Source organism: Talaromyces amestolkiae (assembly GCF_001896365.1).
Source record: "Talaromyces amestolkiae strain CIB chromosome Unknown scaffold28.1, whole genome shotgun sequence".
Classification (NCBI taxonomy): domain Eukaryota; kingdom Fungi; phylum Ascomycota; class Eurotiomycetes; order Eurotiales; family Trichocomaceae; genus Talaromyces; species Talaromyces amestolkiae.
Window position 1 is genome coordinate 80,583 of NW_024468064.1, and position 13,385 is coordinate 93,967.

At 48.1% G+C, this 13,385-nt stretch overlaps 5 protein-coding genes across 5 annotated transcripts; 3 read left to right on the forward strand and 2 right to left on the reverse strand.

Moving 5' to 3' along the window:
• Positions 1-54: 54 nt before the first annotated feature.
• Positions 55-2,084, reverse strand: BHQ10_009975 (uncharacterized protein; the record flags this gene model as incomplete). Its single annotated transcript, XM_040882948.1, has 3 exons — positions 55-1,661; positions 1,719-1,973; positions 2,033-2,084. 3 exons carry the CDS (start codon positions 2,082-2,084, stop codon positions 55-57), a joined length of 1,914 nt encoding a protein of 637 aa, XP_040738477.1.
• A 663-nt stretch (positions 2,085-2,747) lies between these two features.
• BHQ10_009976 (uncharacterized protein) lies at positions 2,748-4,373 on the forward strand (the record flags this gene model as incomplete). Its single annotated transcript, XM_040882949.1, has 2 exons — positions 2,748-3,210; positions 3,277-4,373. 2 exons carry the CDS (start codon positions 2,748-2,750, stop codon positions 4,371-4,373), a joined length of 1,560 nt encoding a protein of 519 aa, XP_040738478.1.
• A 1,263-nt stretch (positions 4,374-5,636) lies between these two features.
• On the forward strand, positions 5,637-7,860 carry BHQ10_009977 (uncharacterized protein; the record flags this gene model as incomplete). The annotated part of the gene is made up of 4 exons (XM_040882950.1): positions 5,637-5,688; positions 5,759-5,789; positions 5,849-6,165; positions 6,221-7,860. 4 exons carry the CDS (start codon positions 5,637-5,639, stop codon positions 7,858-7,860), a joined length of 2,040 nt encoding a protein of 679 aa, XP_040738479.1.
• A 394-nt stretch (positions 7,861-8,254) lies between these two features.
• BHQ10_009978 (uncharacterized protein) lies at positions 8,255-11,100 on the reverse strand (the record flags this gene model as incomplete). The annotated part of the gene is made up of 5 exons (XM_040882951.1): positions 8,255-9,113; positions 9,164-10,586; positions 10,643-10,759; positions 10,810-10,844; positions 10,922-11,100. 5 exons carry the CDS (start codon positions 11,098-11,100, stop codon positions 8,255-8,257), a joined length of 2,613 nt encoding a protein of 870 aa, XP_040738480.1.
• Positions 11,101-11,957: 857 nt separating this feature from the next.
• Positions 11,958-13,373, forward strand: BHQ10_009979 (uncharacterized protein; the record flags this gene model as incomplete). The annotated part of the gene is made up of 3 exons (XM_040882952.1): positions 11,958-12,044; positions 12,107-12,329; positions 12,400-13,373. 3 exons carry the CDS (start codon positions 11,958-11,960, stop codon positions 13,371-13,373), a joined length of 1,284 nt encoding a protein of 427 aa, XP_040738481.1.
• Positions 13,374-13,385: the final 12 nt, after the last annotated feature.

Sequence of the window (13,385 nt, forward strand, 5' to 3'; positions counted from 1 at the left end):
AATGCTAAAGAAACAGACCAAAAAAACTCCAACTTCTAATGCAAACATGACATGCTAAAGACAATCACCAGCAAGCAAAGCCTTAAGAATGCCCGCCCCCGGTCCAGAAATCTGGCTTAAAATCTCCTTTTCAGACACAAAGCAAGCCAGGCCCTTCTCATCGCTTCCCTTGGAAGGAGTTGACGAACTGCTTCCACTTTTAGATGGCGTGCGCATGATGCCCGATCCACCGGCAATAGTACCACCGCGACCACGACCTTGAAATTCTCCCACTAGGCCCAATGTCTCGAGACTACCCACAACATCTTTGAATTCAGTCGCGGTAAGAGGATGGAGGATATTGTCACTCCGGCATAACGAGCAATATGTGTCAAATAGCTCTCGCACAGTAGGTGCATTCACTCTGGACTTTGATGGCGTAGCATAAATTTCCATATTACGTCGCTTTCGGTCGAGCGCCACTAGAGCACACAAGGCTGCCTTTTGTTGTAGATTCAGTCCCTGGAGGCGCTGTGTAGTGCCTTGACCAAAGACCGCAGCAGTTATCCGGGCAACGTGTGCGATCGATGCCCTTGGTGCTGTAAGGGCAGTATATGCGTTGGCCAGAGTGCGCTTGGAAGCAGGTGTCTTTGGTGGTGATGACAAATTGACATTTTCCGCAAGAGCATGCTTGGATGGGCTTTCGGGAATAGCATTTTCTTTGTCTAACTTGATTTGAGTCTCTTGCTCGATGACATCGATTGCCCGTTTCACCAAATCAAAGGCCTTGCGTAGATCGCCCGTCTGAGAAGCAACCTTCTTCGCACACAACTGGATGGCTGCAGGCTGAACAAAAGGGATAAAATCACTGCTCGCTTTGGCCTCGGTATCAGGGACTAGCGATCGCAAGCGGGTGGAAATAACATTGGCGATTTGAGCTGCGCTGTAAGGCAAGAATGGAAGCAGGATGGGCTTCAGATTGTTCGCCTTGAGCCGGGGTAGGAATCGATCCGTAAGGTCTAATGCGTTGGCAATACCGATCAAAAGCAACTTCGACTTGCTATTTAGTGACCACTCAAAAAGAGAATAGAGAATTTCTGGATCTGTCGTAAGAAGATGATCGATCTCATCCAATGTCACCAGATACAAGTCTTCCGAATTCTTAGTAGGGACGAACATGCTCTTGAGCTTTTCCGTCTCACTCATCGAAAAGACATCGTATTCACCGCACAGAGATTCAAGGAGCTTTCCATATATATCTCGCGCAGATCGCATACTGACGCAGTTGACATGCGCAGATTTGACAACCGTGTTTACATTCAGATCCCGGCAAACTTCATCGATCGTAGCACTTTTGCCGGTTCCAGGAGGTCCACTAACGTATATACAACCTCCTTTTCGTGATTGCATACCGTTTTCAATAAACTTCGAGAGCTCAGCGCGCTCTTTTTCTCTTCCGATCAAACGTTCGGGATTTGCGCTTCGTGCAAACATTTTACGAGCCGGTGTGTAGACAGTGGTAGAGCCTGCTGGAGTTCCAACATGACGAGGCGTGCGAGGTGTCATGGATTTTCCCACGACTTGAACGCGATGCCTGGGAGTGACGGGAGGAGAGTTGACGAGCGCATCGCGAAAGCGCTTCGACTGAGGAGTACGAAACTCAGAGACAACAACATTTTCGGCTTTTCAATTGGTAATTAGTAAGACAATCTCACGTAATAATAACACGAAGAACATACTGTCTAGTGGTTTCGTGGGTTTAAGGTGCGTGTCGCTTTTTGAAGGTGACAAGGTTTCGTTGTTCTGAACAATACGTTTCGAACGACTATTACCGCTGGTGGAAACTTTGGTGTTAATCTGGTTCGCGTGTTGTGGTTCGCAGCTACCAACAACCCTAGATCTGAGGCGAAGAGAAGTTTGGGTGTTGCTATCTTCTTCGTGGATGCGAGGTGTACGTGCTCGGCGCTTGCTGCCAGAACGAAGAGGCAGAGAGTCTGAAATCACAAAATTAGTAAACGAGGAAGGAGTAAATTTATATAGTATGAGCTCTTACCCTCCACCTCAATAGCAGTACGCTGTCGTTTTCCTAATACCGTAGCTGCCATTTTTGATGTTAGTCGTATTGTGCTTCGAAAAAGCGGCGATGAGTTTCTTGGAGGAGAGAAGGTACCGCCCGAGGGCAGGTACACAAGTTATATCCGAGACGCGTCGCGCATTCCCAAAACGTTAAGATTGAAAGGGCGCGCACCGCGTCTTAGCCGCGCCCGTGTGGCTTATCCCGGGTCATGTGATTTGCGCGCTTCAGTGGCACGGTGGTCGCGACGGACCAAAAGTGCACATTTGCATCACAAAAGAATTATGCAAATCTGCACTTCCCGAAGTTCTCGGTCACCGTAACTACATATTGTGCATACATAGTTGTTCACAGCAAGTCGGCTCGACTTGCCATAGCAGCGGAATGGAATAACGTCCTCTCCGACTGTCCCCACCAATATGGCTAGAGATGACGATACCGAACATTTGTAGCTAGCAACTTCTACTTAACTTTAGCAGATGAGCTTTTTTCATTGTCTTTCCATTTTCATCTTGGTCCTTTCTTGTGGAAGATTAATTCTAAATCCAGCGATTTTCATTTCGGTTAGTCAGGCCTGAGCAGCTAGTTTGCGTTTGTTCTGTTTGCCGCCTTCGTTGCTAGACAAGCTTGCCTTATTCCTTGGTCTGCCTAAAATCAGCTTGACATCCTTCACTTTCATCCCACCTAGCCCATCATGGAGGGCGACGTGGTATCTCAGTTCCAAGAGATTACAGGCTCTACCGCGGAGCTTGCCACTCAATATTTACAAGTTGCAGATTTCGATATCCAACAAGCGATGCAACTATACTTTGAGAATGGCGGGGCGGAATTAGGAGCGACACAACAACCCGCATCCGCCGCAGCGTCTCGTCCTAGTGATCGTGTCGAAAATGCTATTCATATAGATTCGGACGATGAAGATATCACGATCGATGAAACCCGCTCGTCAGCTCCGTCGCGCCAACCTGCCGGATCCACATTTGAAGACGATGCCGCCATGGCTCGCCGGTTACAGGAAGAGATGTATGCTGGTGGTGCGGACGACGTGCGAGCCCCTATCGCCAGGACAACGGAGACACTTGTTGGTCCTGGGGTAGAAGGCTACGGAGACTTTGATCCTCTGGCCCAGTTTAGAATGCGACAAGGGGGCAGAAACAGTCAGTCGAATTTTTAGCTACATAAATATCTTCACCTGAACTAACCATTCATTTCTTGTTTTGCAGATCGTCCAGGAATATTCAACCAACGTGACTCGTCTATCTGGGAAGAGAGCTCTGATAACGCAGCTGCAGCACAACGAAACGCTCTCGCCCGAGCCACTGGAGGTGCTTCAGAAACGTCGTCCAAATCAACCCTCTTAGCAGAAATGTACCGACCGCCATTCGATCTGATGTCTAGATTGCCTTGGGATGCAGCTCGCGAGGAGGGTAGAGAGAACGAAAGATGGTTGCTCATTAACATTCAAGACCCTTCCATATTCGATTGCCAAGTCTTAAATCGTGATCTTTGGAAGGATCCAGGCGTGAGGGACACGGTCAAGGAGAATTTCATATTCTTGCAATACAACAAGGATGATGAAAGGGGTATGCCCTACTTGCAATACTACTTTCAAGGAAGTGATGTGTCAGACAATTATCCTCACATCGCCATTGTTGATCCTCGCACCGGAGAACAAGTCAAAGTCTGGTCCGGGGCCCCAGTCATAAAGGCTCCGGATTTCCTCATGCAGCTCCATGAATTTTTAGACCGTTACAGTTTGAAACAGAACGCCCGCAACCCCGTCGCAAAACGAAAACCCGACGTTCCTCGAGAAAAGAAAATAGAGGCGATGACCGAAGAAGAAATGTTGGAGATGGCGCTCAAGAATAGTCTCGAAGGAGCTGATACTGCAGAGAGGCTAGCTGATCCGGATGAGCTGACCCGGAGCATTGGTGATCTTAAGGGTAAAGGAAAAGCCGAAGATAGCGAGGATATTTCAATGGCAGAAGAAGATGCGGCAGCAGCAGAGGATGCTGGTGTTTCTGCCTTCCGATCTATTCCTTCTGATCACATTCACACGGAGCCACCTGCTGATCCAGCCACCACCACCCGCATCCAGTTCCGCCATCCTTCCGGTAGAGTCATTCGTCGCTTCGCTCTGGCAGATCCCGTACGACGGATATACGAATGGCTCAAGTCAGAGCCACCACTTGAAGAGAAGACAGGCGCTGTATTTGAGCTGAATGCGATGGGTAAGAACCTTATCGACGAGCTCGACACGACCATCCAAGATGCTGGTCTTAAGAATGGTACAGTAATGATAGGATACTTGGAAGACTAAGTCAAATCATATTACCCGGTTAATCGAATCTGCATACATTGAGGCGTTACGTGATCTATTTACAGATCTGATGAATTCGTCTACACTTTTTATTTTGAAGTTCACGCCACGTTCGCCATGAACGAGAATTTATGACATGAGCCTGTCCATATTTGACTAGAGAGGGCTTGCAACACCCTTTTGTGTATTAGAACTCATGACAGCTTTGACTACAATGATAATGACCTACCTGACTTAGATGCATTTCAGCTTATTATATTGAGCCTAGAACTACTCATATCCTTATGATTAGCTCGACGTAGTCTGTTTTGATAGTTGGCCTAATAGGATACAGCATAGCGTAATGGCAATACACAGAATCTAGAAAACAAAACAAGAGCGGAGGTCCAACAACCAATTAAACCAGCCGTGTACCTGAAGGACCGAGCTGTTATACGTCACTCGCACGACTCGACGATGTATCAATACAAGGGTGTATTACAACACAAACAACAACGGTMCCCCGCCAATCGCACCTCCTCGGGTTGTTTACAACTTTACAAGCTTGCCGCCTTTTAGCCGCTATCACGGATGAGACGATGTGACCGGCTCAGGATTGTTGTTTATTTATTTATTTCTTGTTGTCACGATTGATGAATTTATGATAATGTCGACTTGCATTGCACGATTCAACTCACTGAGATGATGCTTATGAGAGAGTATCGAGAACCTACTCATACTACATCCAACAAAGTCATTGGGCACTTGGATCACCCAAAGTGAGTGGAATCAAACCCCCAAAAAAAGCGACCCGATTGAAGTGGCTAATGTAGGGACCATTGACAAAATCAGGACTATCATCGCCGTTTCATTTTTGACCGATTCGGCCGGATATCAAGTTCAGCATCAGTAACCGATTGAGATCAAAAGTCGGAGGACACACTCCCTTCTCCTGCGAATCTCTTCAACAGCCTCTAACCACTCTCTAAATCAACGACATATTCCTGGCGAATATACGTCAATTGAATCTTGCCAACGCCTCCACCCGAATAGAAGCGCTAGCCTTTCGAGCGCTCGTGGAAGTTAATCACGGGTCCATCAACACTCCTTGCTGGCGCCCTTGTTTACAAGGAGCTGAATATCTGCACCTTAATTTTACCGACGCATAAGCGCAAGTTCACAGACGCGCCGGAAAAACTACGTATAATACGCTCTTTTCCCAACTCGCTTTTCGCCAAATCGCCCATCACATCTTTCGGATTAGGCCATTGGACTCGGCGCAAAATGCAGGCAGTTGCAGATCCAGAAACGCTTTACACCAAGCAGAATTGCCTTGGTACGTTACCAATCAAACACATAAAGGACCGCTGCTCGTGTTGTTTATCGTACTAATGTCGCATTTCTAGGCGGTGGAAGCTTTGGTAAAGTCTACAAAGGGTATCTCGTGGCCGAACTTCTCATTCAACAATTGCATTCTGACTTTTTCTTTCATGCAGTGTCGACAAGCGCACCGGTCAATCTGTTGCGATTAAGATTATAGACGTTGAAAATGCTGAAGATGAGGTGGAAGACATCATCACCGAGATTTCCATCATGTCAACCATGAACTCGCCCTATGTAACGAAATATCTCGGCTCCTATCTCAAAGGCTCAGACCTTTGGATCGTGATGGAGTTTTGTGCTGGCGGAAGTTGCTCGGATCTTTTACGACCAGGAATCATACCTGAAGACTACATCATGATCATTATAAGGGAGCTGCTGCTGGGACTGGACTACCTTCACAGTGACAAGAAACTACACCGGGATATCAAAGGTATGCTGTCCTTTGTCGATCGTCAATAGCATTGTGACTGACCTCGGTTACGTAGCTGCAAACATATTGCTAAGTGGAAATGGCCAAGTGAAATTGGCCGATTTTGGTGTCTCCGGTCAGCTTAGTGCTACTATGACGAAAAAGAATACATTTGTGGGAACACCTTTCTGGATGGCACCAGAGGTGATCAAACAATCTGGCTACGACTACAAAGCAGATATTTGGTCTCTCGGTATCACAGCCATTGAATTGGCGACTGGGCAACCACCTTATTCCGACATCCACCCTATGAAGGTATTGTTTTTGATTCCAAAGAACAACCCCCCGACACTTCAAGGAAATTTTAGCAAAATTTTCAAGGACTTCGTGGGTTTGTGTCTTCGACGTGATCCCCGAGAGCGACCTACGGCAAAGGAGTTACTCAGGCATCCGTTTTTAAAGAAGGCCAAGCGAACAACATACCTGACTGAGTTGATCGAAAGACACGAACGCTGGCAGGCAATCCACGGACGTGGCACTCCCGATGACGATGACGATCGTGCGCAACAAGTGCCGCCATCAAAGCCTACTCCAGACGACGAAGATTTATGGGACTTTGGAACCGTTCGCCCGGCTGGTAGGAATGCTGGTCTTCAAGCATTGAGTGGTGCAGCGGCAAACGTCCGCAATCAAAGCCATGACCCGTGGTCTTCGGACACCAATCAAGTAGTCAAGAGTGAAAGTGACGCCATTGAAAACACTAAAGAAACCCTCCGTATTAACTCTCCGCCGCAATCTTCTACAAAGCAGAAAGCTTCCATACCGAAACCTCTAGGGTCACCTACAAAGATTCCTTTACCTCAATCTCCGCAAAAACCGCAACAAGCTCGTGCTTTCCCTGGAACACCATCGCGTCTGGATAAGTCTTCGATAGCAAACAAAGATAATGATAGCCCCTCCACAAAAGACTACGATAAAGCTCTTCAGCAATCGCTTGCGTCTGACTTGACCTTTTTGAATCTTGCTGGCTCACCAAATTCTACTTCGTCTCGGCCGCAGTCTCAACAACAAGGAACCCCTACTCCCACTCAAACTGAGAACATAAGCCGCAAGCCAGTGGGCAATCAAGTATCGACTTCTTACTTAAGACAAGAGCAACCTTCTTCTAATGTCCCCCCGGCTCCGAATCCAGTCGTCCAACGTGTTGCTGGACTACCCGAGCAAAAAGCTCTTCCTGCATTCCAGCCCCTACCGTCGTTGTCAGCGCCTCAACCATGTCGCCAATCGGATTCGTCAAGGAATTCCGAAAACAGGAGGAGGAGTATCGACTCCCAGATTTCAACAACTTCAACCTCGAGTAATCTCACGTCTTCTGCATCCAGTGCCGGCGCGAACACTCTAAGCCGTGAAGTTATCATTCCAGCTCTCGACCATGCTCTTCAATGTCGAGCACGAGGTCTCAACAACACTCTAGCCGTGATGGCCCAAGATCCCCGTGGCATGTCAAAGGAAGCCACTCATCGTCACCAATATGCACACGATCGAATCAAAAGACTGGCACTCAAGGCTGCTGGTATCTTCAAAGAGATTGATAGACTTGACCAGGAAGCACCCGTCGACATGGAGATGGGCCAATCATCAACGACCGAAGCGTTTATTGATGCGCTCATGAGATACTGTGAGGTTGATACCGCCGATCCCGAGGCTGTCAACTAGTACTTCAAACCCGACTCTGAAAGTTATACCTTACACGTCTCATTTGCTTGTTTGCCCTGTTTTTTTCCATCGTGTATTAGATCTGTTATTACTGCATTATTACCTCTCGTTCCGTTCAATCATTCTCTTCAAGATAATGAGATTGATCACTTGGGGTTTTCCATTCTGTGTCACTGCTGTGGGTCGGTTTCTTATGTTTTAGAAACTTTTGGGGGTATCAAGATTGAGGTTATTGAGTAGCCTCGCAGCAGAACAATACATATTTGGTTTACATACATTATTTTACACATATTGCATGTTTAAATCTCCGACGAATCTTTTGCTCAAGAAACGGAAAACAGAGGAATGCTGAGTGAGCATTAAATCAATATTTGTCAATAAATCAAAGACCTATCTAACCATGCGGCTGCGGAAATAACCAATCGGTCTCTGGGGTTGGCACCAAGTAATTCGTAATATTAAATTCATTATTGCTCGCCACCGTCGTAAGGCCATGTATAGACATGGGATTGGTGGTGGTCAGACTACTATTATTGTTGGCGCTGTGAGGACCATTACCGTCGGGTGTAGTCATGCCCAGTGCTGATAATGGTGTAGGCATGTTCGGTACGCGCGGAACGTTGAAGAATCCAAATACATCAAGGTATTCAAAGTCGTTGTTTGTTAGGTTTCGGCTCATGGGAAGGGAGCCGGCAGTGTCTGTGTTCTGTTTCGCTGCTGCGTCGGCGTTGGCAGACTGCAATGCCACCAGGCCATTAGAGTCGGATACGCCCTTGTTATTATGAGGATGCTGTGGCTGCCGAGAAATCAAAAAGTCGAGGTCAAACGCGCAGCGCCGCATATCTGCTAGTATTTTGACGGAAGATGGTGTGACGCGCTCGCTTTCGATGCCTGCCGTTTGCTCGTATTCGCCATATTCATCGAGGACGCGCTTTAGAATCGTGCTGTACCGTTCGGCAACTTTCCAGTAGTGGCCCATCTGTGCTAGTGTGTCTACGAATAGATAAATATCTGGGCTCACTGTGTGGGCAATCGTTGATCCGTGAACGAGCAATAGTCGAGCTGAAACCCATAGCGAGAAAGCGAATGGGGGCCCGAGTTTGTCAAGCATGTTGTTCTCGGCAACGAATCGAGTCAATGTCAGAATGTTGTCGACCGCTACTAGACAGCGCTGACTGGCACTATAGGAGGGTGTAAATATGGGAGATCGTGTGGTAGGATATGCGGCGGAAGAATGGAGGCGAATCACGGTTCTATTAACATCAGTATCTAATTTCAGTCGTACTCGACAGAGAGTACTCACGTTTGATATGTAGCGTGAAGCATCACCCAGTCACATTGAAAACCCTTTTTTGTTTTCGAGGTTTGGAACAGACGAGATGCATTCTCAAGAGCATATTCTGTTGGCAGATTGAACTCCCACGCTGAGAGCTCACTGTCCAGCTTTCGATATGTCGCTTGCCATTCTTCAACGTCCGAAAGTGCTCCAATATCTACAGGCCGTTTGAGGAAAATATGTATGCGCGAAAGTATGCCTAGGATCTCAATATAGAATCCAAAAGAGCCTACATTATCCCCGTGGCTAGTGTATTCGCCTCGATCGCCAGCGGCACGGAACCATCTTGTTTCAACTGGCTGGTTTCTGATGAAGTATTCCTCTCGGCAAGGCAATTTCCGGTCGATTTCCTTCTCATCCAAAGCAAAGTCAAATGCGGTCGCGATTGTTGAGTATCGATCCAGTAAATAAACCATCCAGAACAAGCGCCTGCGACTCTCATCTTCAATCCATGTCTCGGAATCAGGCAAAACATTTGCTCGTAAAGTATAGATAGATGGATAGAGTGATGCATCGAGTGCCGAATTCCTTTCCACGGCCAAGCCTAGTTGAACGACCGAACGAGCTATCAAAGCTAGGAGCTTCCAACCTGGAGGTCCGTTTGAGGAACCAACAAAATCCAATGACAGAATAACCAATGCTTGAATAGCTTTGGCCGAAGAGTTCTCCAGACCGTAAAGGAGGACTCTTTGTTTTGATGCCTCGTGGTACCGTTTTCGGTTGACGACATTCAATCGCGGATCGACCGAGAAACGTAAAGTCGTTGCAACAATAGCGTGTAGAACCACTCGATCCGCTTCTTCTAATGGAGACGGTCCGAACAAAGTATCCAAGGTAGATCTGCGATGTAGGATGGGACACCAACTGTTGACGTGCTCAAAGTAAAGGTCCACTAGTGCATAAAGTAAATCATAGGGTGGCAAGTCGAGCTCGGAATCTGATAAAGATTGTTCTTGATTACTGAAAAGACTGACAGGAATGGTCAATGAAGAATCATTGTGAGAAAAGTCGGCACCGATTCGATCAGGTAACGATGGAATTGATGGAACCTGGGAGTGTGGAGTAGAGTGAGAAACACCGTTAGAGAGCATGGAGTTGTTGTGTATCTTATTGGATGTTGCTGTTGGGCTTTCTATTATCGCGTTGCGTTGATTGATTGTTGGATCGACTAGCCTTTGTGTTAGCGGATATGCAGGCGGTTCGCCAGCAAACACTGAAGTCTGAGGACTCGGCCCTGTCGCCGTTGACGGCTCCGATGGTGAGCCATGTGAGACGTAGGAGGAAACGCGCACGTTCTGACGTCGGTTATGGTCTGGTTGTGGTTGAAGGTTGCGTATGATATGATTCTCGATCAAGCGAGCTTGTGTCTGCATAATCTCTTCGAGCCGGTCTGTTGGTTGAAATTAGTCAGTTATTGATGCAATCAGAGTTCAGTAGATGTCCGACCGAGTCTTTGTTCCAGTTCCTTTCCATAGCCTGCTCGCAAGCCTGGCTTCTTGCGCTCTTTATATTCGCAAACCTGGCCATTACGCGCGCACCACCCACAGCTGGGTTGAGCTCGGTCTACGAGCTGGGATTAGCAATGGACAAGCGAGAAAAGCTCGTCTACCTACCGCACTTGACCTTTCTCTGCTTACACAACTCGCATCTAGAGCCATCAGTCTACTGCTGAACTAGGAACGCGAGGGAACTGCAATATGGAGACAAAGGCAAGTACAAACTTACGACACCATCAAGGGACGCTTTCTTTTAGTCCCGCGCAATGCTTGAGAGCCATTTGAGCCCATGAAGTGATCGTTATCGGACTCTGCAGCGGATGAATCCACTTCAGGACTCTGCCCTTGCTCATAGTCATGCACGTGCCTGTCCCCATTCTGTGGGGAAAACCTGCCAGCAGCCTCCATGATTCACACCTTGTTCGGGATATTGCGTATGATAAGGTACATGCAGGGGATCTGAAACGGCCACTGTATCCGCACGAAGAAAATTAGCCGTAAGAATATCGGTCCCATACAGATCCGCTTCTCGGCAGATCACTCGGTGATCAAAGCATGATGTTGGCGATCAGAAGAAAAGGAGAGAAAGAGCAGTCTGTTGCAGCTCTGTCAAAGATGGGACAAGCAGAAATCCGGAGACGGCAGCATGCTTGGGAAGGAGCAAGGGTGGTCGGTCGCGCTTGACTCTCAGGAAAAAGCGTGATTGGCCAGACCCCGCAACAGCCCAGTGCTTAGTCAGAATCACAGCCAATCACGGCAGGCTTTCCCCAGATTCTTTCTCGGCATTGCACTAGGCCGTTTCAGGCAGCACTACTAGAACGMTTTTGTGCCTGACGAAGCTGGAGCTTGTCGGAAAATTCTCGCTCTCTACTCTGTACTCCGTAGTCACGAGGAGCACAGAATTCGCCATTTGCACAGAAATATTTTTCCGCTCATCAGGCTCTTCCTCACCGGCGCTCTAATCCAAGTCTGGACTAGACACCCCGTCAACAGCCAATCGGGATTTCGCGCGATATTCTCGGCATCGCGGGGTTGGAGAAGCTCGGGCTGCTTTACCCCGAGACCGACCGCCATGACGCCTGCCCTGCACGGCCTCATGCCTTGCGCGCGTCCGGACTGATGTCCGAGGCATAGTTTCATATTCGTTCTTAAGCTCTTATTTATCTTCACGAGAGTCATTTCTCATTTCATCCTTCTTTCTATCTCCTTTATCCTTGCATTTGTCGTCTTTCGTGTGTGATTGAATAGATATACGTCCCGACAACATGGCTTCAGTATCTTCGTTCCCCACCATCAAGCACGTGCGCTCATTCATCATTCAGGGTGTTGGTTCTGGAGGCGACTATCACAATGTAAGGTTCTTGTGGCTATCGTTGCGATGGTCATGCGACATGCTAACAGCGTCGAAATCTAGGTGAAAGGTGGTCACTGGCTCGTGGACAGCTCGATATCGACACCAATGGCAAAATGGGAACAGTATCGTGCATCGAGAACCAGCTGGGGTATCAATGTTTTGGGTTCGTTCTGTGTCGAGATTGAGTCGAGTGATGGAACCAAGGGATTTGCTACTGGATTCGGAGGACCACCAGCATGCTGGCTTGTTCACCAGCACTTTGAGCGCTTTTTAATCGGAAGCGGTACGTTCTGAGCATTACATTCTTGACCTCTGACACGGAACGACGAGCTAATGGAGATTGAGGATGACAGACCCCCGTGATATCAACGATATGTTCGAGAAAATGTACCGCGGCTCCATGTTCTACGGTCGTAAGGGTATCGCAACTGCTGTCATATCTGTCATTGATTTGGCCTTGTGGGATCTTTTGGGTAAAATTCGCAAAGAGCCAGTTTACAAAATGATTGGCGGTGCCACTCGCAAGAGACTACACTTTTACTGCACTGGACCTCAACCCGCAATTGCAAAGGAAGCCGGGTTCATTGGCGCCAAGGTTGCTCTTCCTTACGGACCAGATGAAGGTATCGATGGTTTGAAACGAAATATTGAGTACCTTCGCAAACATCGGGAAGCTGTTGGCCCTGATTTTCCTCTCCGCGTGGACTGCTACATGTCGTTGAACGTACCCTACACGATCGAGCTCGTCAAGCGCGCCGAGGCAGAGGGATTGCACATTGACTGGTGGGAGGAGTGCCTTAGCCCCGACGACTTTGACGGCCACGCTCTTCTTAAGCAAGCTCACCCAACTGTCAAATTCACCACTGGCGAACACGAATACTCCAGATACGGATTTAGAAAGTTGATCGAGGGACGCAACTTGGACATCATCCAGCCCGACGTCATGTGGCTCGGTGGTCTTACTGAGTTGCTCAAAGTCTCTGCCATGGCAGCTGCCTACGATATCCCCGTCGTTCCCCACGCCTCCGGATCCTACTCCTACCACTTCGTCGTATCTCAACCCAACACCCCTTTCCAAGAATATCTCGCCAATTCCCCTGATGGCAAGACTGTGGAACCTGTGTTTGGAAACCTGTTTTTGAATGAACCCATCCCGACCAAGGGTTATCTTGACCTCACTGAACTTGACAAGCCCGGTTTTGGTCTTGAGTTGAACCCAGCTGCTCCGTTGATTCCTGCCTCCGCGCTTCTCAACCCTGCGCCCGCGAAGAGTCTGCCAGCACCGACCGCGGAGGAGCCATCTCAAGAGCAGGCCAACGGCAATTAAACATGATAGTAG